Source organism: Lepisosteus oculatus, chromosome 3 (genome assembly GCF_040954835.1).
Source record: "Lepisosteus oculatus isolate fLepOcu1 chromosome 3, fLepOcu1.hap2, whole genome shotgun sequence".
NCBI lineage: Eukaryota > Metazoa > Chordata > Actinopteri > Semionotiformes > Lepisosteidae > Lepisosteus > Lepisosteus oculatus.
The window spans coordinates 58,970,420-58,989,279 of record NC_090698.1 but is presented as its reverse complement, the minus strand read 5'-3'; the positions used below and the strand labels follow the sequence as shown (position 1 = coordinate 58,989,279).

At 33.8% G+C, this 18,860-nt stretch overlaps 1 protein-coding gene across 1 annotated transcript in view; it reads right to left on the bottom strand.

Moving 5' to 3' along the window:
- The window catches only part of rorb (RAR-related orphan receptor B), a 52,792-nt gene extending 38,870 nt beyond the window's left edge, over positions 1-13,922 (bottom strand). The window contains exon 1 of the mRNA XM_015336664.2: positions 13,670-13,922. Within this exon, the coding sequence (XP_015192150.1) occupies positions 13,670-13,676 (7 nt within the window). The 5' untranslated portion in view covers positions 13,677-13,922. The remainder of the gene's footprint in view (positions 1-13,669) is intronic.
- Between the last annotated feature and the right edge of the window lie 4,938 nt (positions 13,923-18,860).

Below are 18,860 nucleotides of genomic sequence, written 5' to 3'. Positions count from 1 at the left end.
GATGACACTCATCATGCTCAATGCTAACAAGCTTTAACAGCTGCAAAAATTTGCATTATATGCATTCTAACAATTAGCTAACACAACATCTACTGTACATTTCAGTTGCATTTATTATCACTTGAATAAGTACAAGTTGTCTCTATGGATAAATGTTGGCTTGCTAGGATTAATATAGTAATCATCAAAAGACACTTATCACTCTACATACTGTATATACGGAGCTGTATGTTATGTTTTTAGGAACATTCTGATATGTAAAACACTGATTGTGGACACTGATTGTTTTTGGCTTCATTGTCATTGACCATTCATGATTGATTCTGACACACTTACAGTAAGTGTCCTTGGCAGTTACAGCACATGAACACTAAATCAGCTCCTTAGTGAGAAAGTTGATTGGACACTGCCAATGATAGTGATTTAACGTTTTGAATGTCATGCTTTGTGAACAAACACAGAAAAGAACCACTAGACACCACTTATCAAGACAACAGCACCTTGTCCCATTTATAGGTTGGAGGCTAAACTAAATGAGATCATTGTTGTTTGTCATCTGGGGCGCAGACTTGAGCCCCAGTGATCTTTTGCGGGATGAGCAGGGATGACACATGCCATCTAGGGCTCAAATACCAGTGAACAGGGACATGCTTGTTCAGGCTCTATGAGGAGAACAGAACAGAATCCAATAAGCAACTTTGTGCAAAGTATGTTTCAGATGTGTAGTGGCACAGTGGTCACATAACCCTATTTATGACAAATATTAATCGGTATAATGAATTTGCCTGTGCTGTTCAATAGAACGTCAATGCACTGAAGACAAAAATGGTATTGTTTTGTTTTCCTGATAACCACTTTCTGAATTTGCTGCCGTTATAACTGATCTGATTCTTTCTATGTTCAGTATGCATTAACCACATTCTGTATTTTAATGTTCTTGCAATTCAGGTTTCTTCTTATCGTTATCGCCCATGTGGTCAATGTTTTATTTGATTTTTGCTGTTACATTTCACATGTAAAATACATATTATTTAAACACTGTTTTATCTCTGTTTTCCTATCTTTATTAACATGTAGACATGTTAATACATACAGTAAACATATATTGTGCTTTGAGAAAGAAGTAAAGCATTTCTATTCAAAATGCTGCAAACATAAAAGGTGCACTGTATGTACTGTATACTCATCAGAAACATTTACTGTATATAACAACACCCAAGATACTTTGCTTTATTACACTGTGTAGGAGAAAGGCTTAAAGTGTAATTGTTTTTTTTCTAAGTATAGCACACATGTACAAAATATCATCTGTATTTGGTGTCAAGTCATAGGAAAACTATTAACATACAGTAAATCAATAAAAATAACCATTCATATGTACTTTATGAGTTTCTGTAGCCTTTCTTCAAAACCCACAATTCTTTTATAATGCAGTCAAGCTTAAAGACTCATTTCCTAAGTGGCTGAAGGCACACAACAATTGAAATTCAAGAAACTCTTTTCTTTTGCTAAAATGCTTGACTAGTGTGATCTGATGCTCAACTTACAAAAATTACCTGAGAACTCTTGTACATCGATCCCTTTTGAATTCAAGCTTTACATACATTTTGGATTAAGAAAAACAAAACAATCATGAAACTAAACCGAAAAAAAAAAATCAAGGCAATATAAATGTTATACACAATACTGCTGTGCTCTTTTGTTTTAAAAAAGAAAAAAAAAACATTAATGACCAAGCACACAAATGCTCTAGATTTTTGGGAGGATAAAAATGTTACCCAAGTGAACTAAAGCAATCTCTGAGATGGCAGCGTCAGTTACAGTACAAAGAACCACAGTGTATGCTAAGAAAAAGCAAACAGTAGATTTACAGTCATAAGCTCAAGTGAACAGTCTCAGCCAGAAACATATACTGCAACTACACAACAAACCAGAATGAACAGCTCTCAAGATCGGATTTCAGCATTATGTAAGAGCAGATAGTGTTTAGAAGCACTCTCACGCTTGTGGGAGACAAGGAGAGATTATTCCTATTTATACTAACCCATAGAATTTTCTACAGCAAGCACATACAGTAACTAATGCTACACTTAATCTGAATACTGTTATGACTTTTATTTCATTGTCTTAACATATACAGGTATGTGTTTCTGTAAACACTGCTTTAAAAACACGTCTGAAAAGAAAAGTTCAAGAGATCATGAGGAAATGTATTATTTCTGGCTGCATCTACTCCACGGTGGCCCTTCCCCCATCTCATACCAAAACCTTCTTGTTTAACCAGGAACCACAAAAAGCAGGAACCTGGCTCTGTACGTGTGATGAAAAAATAAGCCTGCATCTTTATTAAACGCATTCTACATATTGCCAATGGTACACAAGACCAACATAGTTCTGAAGGTGGTTTGCATAATTTTCCACAGCATCCAGCTAATTACAGGAGACAGGTTTTCAGAGTGTGTTTATCAGCTTTACAATGTTAAACATATACACTGTCCATCTTTTTAGTTGCAACCAACAAGCAAATACAGAAGCAGAAGGGCTTGGAATGAAACAGCTTGTTCAAAAATTATGAAGCTGAGCCTTTAGGGTTTTTGCAGCTGCTGCATACAGCATATCCAGCTCCTACTGTATATCTGGGGTCAGAATGAGGCTTATTTGGAAACAAAGAAATTGATCACAACTTTGGTCAACAGGCAATAAAGACTGAAGGATGTGTCAAAATACTTTACATACACTGTATATTATAAATGGCTAACTATTGATGAATGCTTCTGATACAATACAGGATAGGTCCATAAAAATGACAGCATATTTCTTGGATTGCTTCAAAGGGCAGTAATGTGATTGGGTTGTGTATACTGTATATTTAAATAAGCACTGCAATCTAAAAACATGTATGCTACAATAATATACAGTCTCAATGAATGTACAATGACAAGGTACTCTGTCAAAATTATTATTATGAGACACAGAATTGTTATTTCATGTCTTCACAAATCTGAACCAGCCAATTCAAAGTTATTAAGGAAAATTCACCATTAAATTGGATTACTGCACACTGTAGCAGGACTTTCCTTCTACTGATAAAACGTAAATGACTGAGATGCTATCTACTCTCATACAGTACATCCATTTTTGTAATACACATACTGTACACAGGGCAATGTTTTGTCATTTGTATACAGATCAGTGGTGCTTGAACTGGAACATATGAATTGCTATTTTTAATTTAATCCCCACAGAAACAAAACAATGCCAAATAATCCTGCATCAGGAGCTGGGTGTTACAGCATTGCTAAGCATCTATTTTTTACATGTAACCGTTATAGATTACATTTAGAAGAGACAGGAAACAAAACTAGTATTTTAAAAATTGGGAACACATTACAACATGTACAGTACTTCAAATCTGATACAGGCACATTTCTTATGAAAATAGTGCATTTATAAAAAATACACTTTCCAGTCTCCAAGTCTCCAGTTTCCAGTTCTCCAAGCTTCATTCTACACCATCCTCAGTTCCCACATTTGTGTCATCAATCATACACAAAAGATTGCATTAATCTTGACAAATTTAAAAAATGTATATACAACATTTGTAAATCAACTCAACAGGGCATTGAAAGGGGTTGAACAATAATTAATATTTATTAATGTACAGTATGTCTACAGTACACTCAATAATATAACATTTTTATATTGTTAATATAACATTTAACACGTTTTTGTTTTGTATTTTAAAAAACCTTTTTTTTAACAGTATTTATTATGTTTTTAAGCCTTTTCTATTAGAAGGACAAATTAATTCTGAATTCTAGACTGCAGTGCAACATGTTGAAAATATCCAGTGACATTTAAAGGCAAGCATGATGATGGAATATTCATTCAATAATAAGGTTAGATATATTAAATTGTAATATGCAAAGTTCAGATATGCAAATTTAAAGAGAATCTTTTAGTCTCAAAAGGATTTTCAAAATTTTTTTTTTAATTTTTACCAAGTGCAAAAGTGACAATAAAGTGACTCTGCTGTTTAAAGCAATGTACCAAATAGAATTGACTTTTAAGATATCCAATTTTTCTCAAGAACTTTAAAAAACTGCAAATTATTCTCTAATTTGTGAAATGCTGAACTGCTTGTTTCTGAACTAATAAGAGTTTATTTCATATATCTGCAAAACATATCTTTGGCACAAGATCCAAGGAAGACATAAGACTTAATGTATCCTTTTTATCTTAGAATTCTAGTCACAATTTTCACTTCTTGTTGCCTTTCCTGAATGACATACAAGAAGCTGAACCAAAGGATCAGTTCAGAATACCAAACAGAACTAAAAGGCAGTAATTTCCCCCACATTTTGCATTCTGTACTTTTGTTAGTAAATAGTTACTGTCTGTCACACTAATATAAAAGACAAAGTTATTAGTAAATGTCTCAGTTTTCAAAATAAGGACACATTTTGACATGGTAAGGCTCTGTATAGACTGTTTCAATCACTGCATTTTTAAAAAAAAATTGAGGACGGGGATCCATATCATTTCACCATCTCCATGTTTTTGTAACCATTGTTTGAAAAATTGTTTTTGAAAGATTTCCGTTATGGATTTGAGTATGTAGAAGAAAATCAAGTTGTGGGAAATTTGGGACATTTCCATAAATGATCCCATAAGCACTGTCTTGTACTACAACTTAAAATCATAAATAAAAGCATAAAATAAATCGAGAAAAATATCAAATGGTATGGACACCTACTCCGTAACAGCTTGTCGGGTGGTGCTTTTCTGATTATGCCTACTTTTAGTATTTTTAAAGTTAGAAGCCCATGTTCAATATTTTAGAAAAACTTATTCAGAAAGTTACGAGTTGATGCAGCAACATAAATGCAGGAAATTTTTTCATTTTTTGTGGCACAATATATACAGTAACTGTAATGTCATATGATGACAGGGAAAAGCAAATTGCTTTAATTAATATAGCTTTTGCTGCTGTACATGAATTATAGACTGTTGTTTGCTTCATACTGTAAGTAAATTCTCTTGTAAGAAGTACTGTATTTCATATTCTAAAATGTGTTACTTGTGACTGCTTAAGGTTATTTTAAATCAGATAAAGCTGTCAATTTGTGCACCTACAGTATTAGTTCACTAGTTTTTGTTTTGTTTTGTAATGAGTAAACGAAATACAAGACTATGTACTAGAACACCTATGTTTTATATATACCGAAGGTTATTTATTATCATTAATAAAATATACAGTACATTTGATGAAAACAGAGAGGAAACCTTGATAGAACTGATTACTCTAATGGGTGTTATGTTCTGTATGTAATGTGTCATGTACCTAAATGTATTAACCACCCAAGGAGTATATACAGTAGCAATATATAACAGATTACTCTTCATGTATTATTAAAGGCAGGACAATAAACTTACATACATAATTACATACTAAAATATTGAACATAACGAATCACTCAATTTGCAAAATGCCTGCAGCCATGAAAAGTGGAGACACAGAAAAGAATGTCAAGTTAAATAAAAACAACTGGGGTAAACTTTTACACTATAAATAGTGCCTAGGTGCTTAGAGGCTAAGTTACCTCAGCTTGTATCTTGACAGCCCGTATTGTATCTCCACTTTCACTGGATGGAATCTTTTTTTAGAAACTATCCATTATTTCAGAGTTCACATATTTTTATTGTAAACAACTAATACATCTTAGAAACACAACCTCAAGTTCGAGATAAAATCGCACGGAAGAAGATGAAGTTAATTTTATTAAATATGGTAGCAAAATCATTTTACACATTTCTGATAAGTGTAACAGTCACCAAACCGACATGGAATATGGATCAAATGGCGCATCAATCAAGAGCACGTGTTACAAAACAGATCAATAACTACTGTACCTCTAAATTAGCTTACATGCATGCATGCAAACGGATTGGAATATTAACCATCTACTAGACCAACAGTGACGTCAGATTGAAGTAGGACATCTTTAATGACCACTGTCATACGGAGAAAAGCATTATTGTATTGGAAGATTAAGGGGATACATTGAAATGTTTGTTTCTGCAACAAAAAGTGAAGCATACTGTAATTCTTAAAATGTTGTAAGGATAACTGTGTAATAAGGGTGCTCTTTACAACAACAAGTAATCTCTTAAAAGTTTGTATTGCTGGTCATTACACCATCTTACTACAGTACAGTATATCCACCAAAATATATTTCCTTCTTCCACACAGACCTCATGGAAACTTTTATGGTTTCTCTTGCATGCAAACACACACTAACATAACCAAATGGATACTGAACAAGGAATGCCAGAAAACACTGTCCTTTCCTAATACCTAGATGTTTGTCTTTTTTCAATGTATACAGTACGTGTTTGTCTTCCAGGTTCACAAGCAAACTGCTTTCATTCAGTTCCGTGATGCTGAATCTTGACATTTCCATTGTAGCAGTCTCTGTATACTGTACATATACCCAGTTCTGACTTATCCATTGACTATGATCACATTTAATAATCTTTTATTTTGCCCAGTTTTGTCAGTAATTGCAGGTGTTTCTCGGGTAACCCAAGTCCCTTCTGGATTAGTGCACATTTTTCACTGGGCCTGGGTTATTCATGGGTGTTCTCCGTATGTTTGTAAACCTGTAGTTTAGTGATTATGGACTGAAGGACTCTGAATGTCCTACTGATATCCTGTTGTCATGTGCCGGACCACAAAATTCCCAGAGCACGCTCTTTCAGTTATAGTTGTTATCAATGCAGTGCAAGTAAAATTTGCTAGCCTGTGACCCCACCTATGAATGCACACATCATCTACTGACACACATTTGGCTTTCATATTCACTAATGACCACAAAAAGAGAAAATGCCATTTTCCAACAGGTTAATCAGTTAGCACTGGATAATTAATAGTTGTAGAAATATGTGCTGTTTTTTGAATATGTTTCATTATATTATCAATACAATCCAATTGAGAAAGCTCACGAACTATTGCGTTCAAGTTAGTTTTCCATCCCTTTCAAAATCTTGTGCTAAGCATCAGCAGCACAGTTCTGGTGGCTGCTATTTTTTTTTTTTAACCGTCTACACTGCCAGCATCTGTTCCAGCCAGGGGTACAGTATGCTCAAGTACAGTATCTTGCACAGGCCACTAGCAAACCTTGCAGCGTCAATGTATCTGCAAAAAATTAAAATAAAATGATAAGACTGATAAGCCTGTGGATGTTGGGGTGGAGGGTCGGTTTGGGTGGGTTGATTGCAGACCCTAAGATGAAACATGGAATCTCACATTAAAGTGTTTTATCAGACCTCTGCAAATGTAAAGAGAAATCTTTACTTTCAACATAACTAAAAGATCAAGCAGTAAGTACAATATTAACCATTGCTAGAATAAATATTCATGTAATATATTAAAGGAGCAATATTAATAATTAATAATTATTTGTATCAATAGAGTACTAAGGAAACCAAAGTTCTTTAAATATACTGTAGGAGGGCACCTCCTGGATGACAGTGCCATACATTACGTGCCACCAGTTCTACCACACAGCAGATCAGGTGGAGAAGTGGAAAACTGGTTCACCAGTTGAATTAAGGGAGAACTTTATGGAGGTCAGACTGTGTAAGCCCATTGAGGAATTTAGCCAGGGCACAGGGTCAACACCCCTACTCTTCAAGGAGTGTAAACTGATCTTTAATGTCCAGGCAGTTAGGAAAGCAGTTTAGTGCCTCAACTGTGTGGTATACAGTATGTTTTTTATACAGTATATATAAGCATTGTGACAGCATGGCAAATCTCTTCAAAACTAGCAGAGCCTTCAGACAACCAAACATTCTGCCACCAGGGCCGATTATAGTTTTTATATATTACGTTTGTGAGTACAAAACCAGGAATTTTACTACAATTATTATAATTATACAATTATTATTGATCAATACTTCAAATTATTTCAATCTAAATGCTGATGAAAAGTCTCCAGAAAGCTGGAAACTTAGGCAACAAAGATCTCAAAGTCCCACACTGGGCAGTTGCAATGCCTGTTGCACTATATCTTTCCATAGTCCGTAACTTTTTAGCCCACTGACCTTTTGGCCTGCTTGAAGCTGGAGTAACTGTTGCTTGAATTTTATGGACACTGTTGCATGAAATGATGGTTTCCAGTAATCAGTTCTGAAAAGCTTTCAATGTCCCACATATTTAACGCAAAGCACAATACAATGGGTTCCATGACAGTCAGTTGAGCTTGAAGTCAATGGACTGAACACTGATTATGCTGCTAGTCTTGGCTGAAGATCCACAGAAAGCGTTCATTAGTAGAAGAAAAAGGCATGAATTGGTTTATTTATCACTCATTATTGCATCTATAGTTGCTAATCATATCGTACTATTAAAGATCAACAGATGTACTTTGATTTCCCCAGGAAATTCTTGTATGTGGAGAAGCAGTAAGGAAGCTGCTCCATCCTGTCCAGGTAATCTTTGATTTCTTTCTTCTTCAAAAAAGAAAGCAAATTTATTTTAAAAAAGCACCAAAGCCCAATATTTAAAAAAAACTTAATTTGCATGCCCTAAATTGGTACAGTTATACAGTTATATAAACCAACATTTATTGTGTTATAATTCAGCACAGAAAATAATTTTATAAAATTATGTCTGGTAATTCTGACAACTAATGCAAAACTGTACAACTCAACAAACTAAAGGTAACCCTTTAAATGGTATTTACACATAAATGTAATACTTAATATTTTTTAATGCAACAATAAAAAATGTCATTTACATTCAATAATACTATGATAATCATCAGCACATGTTTTGATTTATTGTGATAAATGCAGAAAAAAAACAAAATATAAGTTAACTCATAAATTTTTGTACTATAACTTAATATTGTTTGTGTGCTGTGAGAAGTATTTGAGACATTGTCTGCTTATGAATTTAGCCATAGATAGTGTTTGTCCTACTGTACAGTATGTACAGGATATTGAAAACTATTAAAGTTATACAATCTGATATATGATGAAAATCATAACAGTTCTGTTATATATACTTATATTACAAAGCACTTGAAACAACATCCATTAAGAGATGGGAAAATTACTTTAAAAAAATAATCCATTACAGTTACATTCACTCTATTTGGATAACGGATTACTTCTAAAAATTAATTTTAGGAGGTGATTATTTTACATAGTAACTATACACTAAGTGTAAAATGCACCTGATGACATTTTTAAATTATTTTCCCGCAATATCTTAATTAAAAAAAAATCTGTAACTTGTAACAATCAACTGGCTCTTTTGGTATAACAGTAAGATTGAGAAAGTCCATAATGAACTCATAATAATGACTCATCAGCCATATATTAAAAGGAGAAAAATACAGCTGTCAGAGGGTAGTTCTTTAAAGTGCTGGTTCAGTACAGTACAGTTCAATGCAAGAACAACCAGGGAAATATACACCTTCATCATTTCCTATATGGTACTCAGGCAGCAATGTAATGTATTATAAAGTATGTATCATTGATGACAAAATTACCCTCCTACCCTACAGCTCTGCCTGCAATACATTGAACATTTAAGAACACATTCATGATTAAGATATAAAACACTGTCTTGTATAATGAAGTAAATTAAATATGAAAGACCACGAATAGTATAAAGCTATACAAACGGAAAACACCCGTTCGAGCACTAATGAAGCTAAGCATCTACCATTGCTCGAGAGAATAATGCCAATTAACACTATGAGTAGATGTTAACATGGGTCGTAGTTTGGTGCAACTGGCTTGTGCTATATGAAGGCAAAACATAGACATTCGAAATGAAACAGCAATCTATGTCATAAACCTGAACTCCTTCTAGGAATGAAAGTGTGTGGAGGGAATGGGGGAACTGCAGTAACGTAGACGAGTGATGGTGACTTTGTCCTTGTATTTTAATACTGTACATGCAATGCCAACATCTGACTCTTCACTCACTAGTTCTTAACCACAACGGCAGGATAAAGATATTGTACTGCCAAAATGCAACTGATATCATGTTGTATAAAGTCTGATGGGACAATTAAACAAAAACACCACTTTCATTCTCTTTTTACATATACAGAACCTGCAGTTGATTTGTTCAGAGCCTGCAGCTCTGTTTCTAACACTGAACACAACAGCTAAGAGTCTGTGAAGAGTTATATACACATTTTTTCAACCACACAGACATTTTAGAGACATGCAGAGAAAAAAATGTTTCTCTGAACATTTTCTATATACTCTATTGCCCCTGACACAACAATATTTTCGTAAATGTTCCATAGCACATCCATGGAAAAGTGGTTTTAAGGCATCATGAAAGACAATAGTATACTATTTTTTCTCCAAAATGAGTTAGTATTCTTTCATTGTTATCTTATGTTGTATATAGGAAACAAGAAATGTTAAAAAAGCTGATTATATTTTGGATGACTGTTGCATTATCATTAACTTTGTAGCTAAACTAGTGTTCACTCCATAACCCTCATAATATTGGTAGAATCACAGAGTATTTTTATTTTTTATATGTTGTTAAACATTTCATTTTTAGGTTCACACATTCGATGTACACTAGATGAAAAAATGCAATAATATTTAATTTTTGCTTTCCATAATGATTAATATTACCTAAGATTATTGTAGGCTGTACAGATATGCTAGAATTATGTTGAGTTTAATATTAGATTTTAAAACATTGTATGCTCAGACATTATAATTCTATACTCAGATATTATTAATAACAGCTAAATAAGGCAGGAAACTGCCCTTCAATTCAATAATTTATAAAGCAACTGCTTCACTTACAGTATATCCAACCACTTTTCTTAGATCATACCAGTGTAACTGTGTAGCTGAGTTCATGATTACTTTATAACTCTACTCATAACATTGCAACTGAATCTGTAAACATAAAAACAAAACTATACCAACTAAATCTTAATCTATACCACCTTAAAATACAAATAAATTAATTAGCCTATTCTGGGCTCCCCGTTAATGCTAAACAAAAACTTGGCTGAATACAAGGATTAGCAAACACTGCAGAGGCAGTGAAGAAAATTCAAAGAAGATTTAGACAAGGACTAGGCAAACGTCTTGCATGTAACATGTAAAAGAAAATGCAGACAAGTACAGATTTTTTAAACCATAACCATAAATTTTAAATATAATATGGGAAATACCAAGCTTGATTATAACAATGACAAAGCAAACAAAGTTTGGATAGTTAGTAGTGTTAATTAAGGACTTCTATCACAAAATCATACAAAGCACTTAGAATTCATTTAGAAAGTTGTATACACGTTTGGTCATCACATTATAAAAACATTTTGCAGCTCCCAAATCAGTCTAGAAAAGAGTGAATAGATAAATTCACAGGCTTAAAATAACGCTTTGAACTGAAAGGCTAAAAGAACTTAATCTTTTTAGTTATGAAAAGAGAAGATTACAATGGGACTGCATTCATATATTTACAATTCTCCAATCCAAGAAGTCACACCAGTGGAGTTCTTTAGAATCAACAATGATCCAGAAACCAGAGAGACAAGCAGAAACTACCCTGAAAAGTTAAGAACAGTAGTATTTTTTTTACACAAGTATTGTTGGTGTCTGGAACAAGCTGCCCAGACATGTTGTCAATATCAACTAAAACAGATAGATCGGCCAAATGTCCTCTACTGGTTTGTAACCTTTATTTTCTTAAATAACAAAGCCAAATCATGCAACAATATATTTTGTTGCCAGTTCTTTAATTTGTAGTTTCTCTTCTGGCATACGTTTTTAACACATGATAACATTGGTAAAGCATCGTCCAACCAATACTCTGTTATGACTGGTAAAATGATTTTATTAAGTTCTAAAACCGCTTTCTCTCTGGGATATTAATTAAAAAGTAATAATACAGTATATTGATGTCGGCTGCTATGTTTTTTTGCTTGTTTCGTACTTGTATAGTTTTATAATTACAGTAAGTGACGAACGTTTACATCTTTTAGTCGCCTTAACGATGCCTATATTATGTTATACATAAATGTATCTTTAAATACGTTATAAATAATTTACGCAATTATCTGAAAAAAATAAGATAGCATTCAGCATTTAAAACTCCCAAACCGAAATTCTTAATATTATACATTAAAGTACTTCTTGGTGAAAAGGACCTGTTTCTACAAAAACATCCACTGTAGGTCATCTATTGTTTATTTGAGAAATGGTACACATAATAATAAACATGGTTTTGCGGTGATGTCTGTAACGTCTGTGTAGAGAATAGGTTTAACAATTAAACTACTTCATTGTGTTGTGGCTGATAATAACCCACATATTCTATGCAACGGTTTATAAAATAAGTTGTACAGTATATTCGGACTAGAGTTTCCAGAGTCTTACAGCCGACTTTTTTGCAAATATGTCCAAACTGACCTACTGTAAAACAGAAAGGGTTCAATACCTTAAAGTCTAAATATTTCCATATTTATAGATCAAACATGCTTTATATGATTTAAAAACTGGTGAATTACAATAATGACTTATATATGTCATTCGCATTCACTTATTAAAATGGACAAAAAGCAAGATTCAAAATACCCTATTTAAAAATGAAACCATGCATGTATCCAGAGCATGGTCAGAAATAATTGTACATTTATTAAAGCAGTTTTGTAAACCGTTTAATCTATTCAATGCTGGTCAATTATAAATCGGCACCAACAACGTTTACTTCTATTCATTAAAGGATTTTATAGCTTGCTTTTCCTAAGACTTTAAGCAAAGCGCATTCATCATAGTTAAAAGCATTTGATCCAACCCACATGACTGCGCGCAAAAGAGAAAGCCGGGAGTCTGCTATGTGCGTGAACTTGTGTCTGGACCTCAAGCGCTGATGCTGCATTTCGGTGTTTCAGCGCAGAGTGGCGCTTGACTGATATAAGTAGGTCAGTAGAACTCAGATAATTCTGAGAGAACACTGTGAATGTATCTTTTGTCAGACAAAATAGTGGAATATTCGTGAATTAATAACAAAACAACCGATGCGTCATTTGAAAGTTGTCTGTCTTATTATATCTTCGGGGTTCATCTTTTTGTATTAATTTCCTCCAAATTATTATCAAAATGCAGAATAAATGTGAGGTCTCACAAGGATGCTTCACCTTTTCTTCATATTTACAAGTTTAAAAAAAATCAGATTTGCACAATATCGAAGTACGAGCAATACCAATCATTAATAATGCATTAATTCTGTAATTTTAGGCAATGAATATAGCATGTCTCCAGTCTGCACGATTTTTTTTTCAGCATTGCAAAATGTTTGCAAATTCTAATTCTGTTGCGCAGTGTAATCATAATCCACTGACCTAAACATGAATTAAATACAGAAACACAACAGTAGCCTCCTATACTGTATGTGGTTTAGTATACACCAAATAGGGCTACTTAAAAGCGTTGATTTAGAAGTATAAACTTTCCCAGCAACTGCGTCTCCAATTATAACTTGAAGTTATTCATGCATTTAATTTAAATGCATTTTACATTTAAGGGCAAGAAAGACAGAAATCTGGAAAAAAGAGTGACACGTTAAATTCGATGTACTTGCATCAGCTGTCACAAACAGTTGTGCTCTTACCTCGCATGGTGGCGAATCTCTTCTGAATGCAGTCATGAAGATACAAACATAAACATTTATTTAAAACACAAGATCCTCAGCAAAAGTTTAGCTGCGCCATCAACGGTGTGTAAAAGCATTCCAGAAGACGACGTGTACAGCACGCTTGTTTTTATTAACCGAGGTCGGCAGTTCTGCAAGAAGAGCATGCGAGTTCACACATGACATCTGCGTCCGCAGATCCAAGTGCAATTTTCACTGTTTCCAGGAGAGAGGAAGAGAGCTGCGGGGAGGCTTATAGAAGATAGGATTGGACTAACACTTTCCGCTCCTCCTACTTTCCAAACCGTCTCCAATCATGAACCTCTGGTCACCAGACACTACTGTCTGGAGCAAGTACTGGGCTGATTTTATGTTATACTCCAAATATCATTAAATGTTTTTGCACGCGTACCAGTTTTTGTGTTTGAATAGACATTTTCCCTGTAACACAATGTAAAACGGAGCCGTGCTTGTTTTTGCGATGACGGCAAAATTCTCTTTTGAAGACGTCCATGGAAAATGATCTGTGGGCATACTGTTTTACTTGACCGACAGCAGATTAAGTGGACATTATAACTAATACCAATCATGTGGTCATTGATTTAAGGCTGAAAACAGAATTCGAATTAGCAGTAGTTTATTTAAAGATTTTTTTCACGGTGCAATTGCTAGTATGTACAGTACATATTCTGCATTTACAGTATGTACTTTTTACAATAGGATGTACTGTATTAATTTTAACATAATATGCCGTAATGGTGATCGTTTAGTCAGACTATACACCATCATATGCAGTAGTATATTGCTGAAATCGTACTACTTTAATAATTATAACGAGGAATCTACAGCGTCTGTAAAATAAATTAGAGTTCGTAATTATAAATGAGATTCATAATGTTATTTAATCACACATTTATTTTGTTAAAAACTTTTTATGGTTGCTTTCAGGGATATTCTATATTTCATGGAAAACATTAGTAAATAGTTTCTAATTTCTGATTTGTTGAATGAAGCGCAAAAGGACAAACAGCTTACACCATTTTACCGTAAAACTTTAGAAATGCTAGAATTAATTTGGTAAGCGTTCTGTTTTGCGTAATACATATTAATTCAATTAAATATTAAACTTTCACTTTGATATTAATGGTTACTTTCAGTGATTTCTTGTCTTCGTTGCAAGACTGGTCTATTTTTCTATCCAAATAAATTATACAAGTTTACATTTTAATATTAAAATGGATGAAAGATTTTTGCTCACGCATACTCTCTCCTAAGTATTGCACCTTAATGCATACATTTGCTGTCAAGAAATTCCTCTGAATTTGAAAAGCTTGGACCAGGTAAAGTATTGTTAAAAGGCAATATTTTTACCTACAAATCTAATGAAACGCATGTGGGATTTCAGGCACTGCACAGGTAATCAACACATTGTGATGAATTAGGACAATAATTCATTTGTATGCAGAGAGAATTGAGTGCAATTTTTAACTTAACTAAAACTCACAAAATTAAAATCTAGACTTTAATCTTTTAAAATGTAAAAGTCTTCTACAAATCCTGACTAAAATCTAAACTGTATTCTTCAACCCAGAAATCAAAATGAAAATTTAATTATTATATGTTTGCATGTCTATAATATGCAGTGTTAACCACAAAACAGAATTTGCCCACAGCGGTTGTTGTGTTACTGTATGTAGTTTCACATTAAAATGTATATTATTTTTTTATTTTTATGCTCAGAAAGACAATTTTACAAGAGTTTTAGAAAATAAGAAGAACCATTCAAGTATGCAAAAATCTTATAATCATAATGTTTTATTCAACCAGAATATACTGTAAACAGATATTGTCAGTGGTAATATTAAAATGGAATTAAAAGTCTTACATGGTGTTATGGAACACCCCAATCAGTATTTCTGAATAGGATACTGAAATCATGTAAACAGCTGCAACCTGTAAGAACCCTTGCTATGATTTGGAATCATATGTTTATGCATAATGCAAATTCTAGTATAAAACGGTGGTAGAAACTCATGTTATAATGTCATCGAACTAGAGAAATATTTTTATAAACGTTTTTTTTTACCAGCAAGCCCACAAAACAACGTTTTTCTATCACAATATAACAGTTGGAGACCCCAAGACCCAAGTCCCTATCGACATCGTTATCACCCAGGACTGTAGCTCAGCCCACAACCAGCCATCCATCATCAAGAGTCATACCAAACATGTATGAGGAAGGGGCAAGGCCAAAAAAAGATCAATTAAAAGTGCTACAGAGGAGTCTTAGTCATTCCTATTGCAGGACCTGAGGACTGAACAGCCTTGCCTTCTGCCCCAAGCATAAATGCAATGAAAAGATCCGGAATAGAAACGGTCTTATTAAAGCAAAATAAGATGATTACATGCACACATAGCCTAAGACTCTAGAATAGTGAATAGACAGTATATATTTTCAGTGTACATCTTTCTTGGTTCATTTATTTAAAGTTCCTACTATGATATGTCAAAACCAGTATCTGTGCATTATTGTGTATATTCGCTGCCATGGTTATTTTTTAACTACAATTAACACCACTAATTGTGGGAACATAATGATGATGTATAATCAGTCATGTTGAAGATAACTGGGTGATTGATGAGCAACATTCTTAATGCTGTTAGATATTTTAGAGATGCATACACACAGTGTATTTGTCTGTATAAACAGTGAAACCCCCTGCAATTTTTTAACAACTGGTCACCAATATCCTAAGAAATTACTTGCTTCTTAATAGTCCTGTCTTTTATATTGTACACACATAATACGAAGCTCTTAATAATCAAGATGGTGTTACTTTTCGGATATGCATGTCTTCTTCCCCTAATATTCAGTCAGAATTCAGGTGAATCTTCAGTAGTTATTTTTAAATCTTATTATTTGAGACACCTAAGGCCTCATATTATTATTTCACTATATACAATTTACCAGGAGGCCTCACCTGGAAACAATAAAGAAAAGAGTACACAAAATAAGAAAAGTAAGCAAAGCCATTTAATGACTCTATTTTAAAATGTGTATCACTATGTCTTGTGACTCTATCCCTCTCACTACCAAGAACAAGGTTTCCTCCGTCTCCTAAACTCCACAGATGTACTGCTGTGACTGACATGCTCCTGTGACAACCTGATCATCTTACCTTCTAGCTAAGCTCTCCCAGGTAGCGTGCCTGCAACATCGCCTTGCCGCCTCACAATCATCCAAAACTGATGCTCACTTAGTGCTTTTCTTGCTTCGCTATAGTCCTTTTACTCTTCACTGATTCTCTGTGCCTCTCATCATACTGCCCTCTCTTATCTGTAATCCCACTCTTTTCCTACTAAGGTCTTTTTGTCCTCCCTGCTTTTCTGCTGTTGGAGTCTTAGTTGTTCCTTCTTCTCATTCTTCAGAAACCAATGTGTGTTCATTCTCTTCTCTCTACCTGGAGTGAAACCTGATAACTAGAAACACCAGGACTTCATTGTTTCTAACCACCCTCTGCAGCCTTCAGATCATCCTACAGTGTTCAACTGGTCGGCTAATTCATCCCAGGATCTCTTTAACTTCTCCCTCATCTTTTGCTGTTTCACCTTTAATAGTTGAATTATTTTTTGTTTAAATCACTTGATGTTCTACAACTTTTGCACAGTTCACAATTTCAACTTCAAACACAAACTGCATTGGATAAAAGTTGAAGCTAAGAATATAAAGCACTTTCTGGTTCGGTTTGTTGGTACTCTTCTTCTGCTGCTTGAAAAATGAGCACTACGTCCTATTTATGTCTGATAATCTGAAAATTAAAAGTTGTCAGAATCTGCAAAATGAGGCCAAAAAATGCAAAGCTCGAGAAACACAAAAAAGGAAAAACAGCGGAAAATTCAATATGATCAAGTTCATGTTCCTGATCCAACTAAAGCTCAAACTCAAGTTCATGCAAATGTTCACTCTTGTGAGTTTGAGTGACAGGAGGCAGCCTCTGCCTGGTGCAAGTCACTTTCAAGAAAACCAGTGGCTTCGGTGGCAAGAACAGCACAGCAGTCCATTTAAGAGCCAAATGGAGGAGGAGGGGCTCAGGGAAAGTGCCGAAAAAAAGCAACAGTGGTCAAACATATGTTTGTGTGCAGTGACCACACAATTGTAATGTTTTCAATGTAATTCAATACCTCTCTTGTAGTTTGTCATAGTGCAGTTAGTGATACTAACATTTTTTCCATTCACCATTTGAAACGTTTTTTGCTTAAACAGTAAATATCTGTTTTATTATTTATACTGAAAATGCTTTGCATCAGTTTGTACTTTTGTTTAAAATAGAAACATTATTGCTTATAGTGGAGGTGTGTTACTTACCCCTTTTATATAATGCAAGGTGTTTATACATTTTCTCCACAAAGATTTAATATCGCTGCCTTACATCAAAGGGCTAACAAGTAGATTACTCATACACAACCCAAATTGCCACTTCAGGTTAGAGGCAAAATAAGACAGCATCTCAAGACAACTAAGATACAATACAATATATGTGATTCATTATAATTATTATTTAATTCACAGAAATTATCATCAGTTGAGTACTGTATTTTTCTGTTCAAAATTCCTATTAACTCAAAATTTTCAAATAAAAATAAGGTGTTTGTGTTATACATTAAATCAGGTTTAATCTTTTATGAAAACTTTCATGAAGGTCTATTTACAGTATGTTGTATGTGTATACAAATATATGAGACCAACTAAGGGTGTTCAAAAACGTTTTCTTGTCTCTGTATAAGCTGTTTATTCCATCACTCCTCACAGCTCTACTTATTTTTTCTTGATCTGCCTTTTAGCACTTTGATCAGAGAAATAAACATATTTTTGTTTTTGCTCTCCTGAAATGTCTTGCTGTGCCAAGGAATTTTACTTTAGCAAGGTACTTCAGCCAGAATTCTGACCATTCTAGATTAATTATTATAAACAGAAAAACTAAAATGATTTTAAAAAGCAAGACATTCCTAACAGTGTTATTTTTTTACATACACAGTACATATACCTGCATTTTCTGCTAAAAGTTTTAGCTGCTGGTTCTGATTTAATCTTCACACCCTGTTAAATAATTCAAGTGCCAGCTGACTATTGAGAATCACATCTGGAGTGTTTATGACTAATACAGAATAA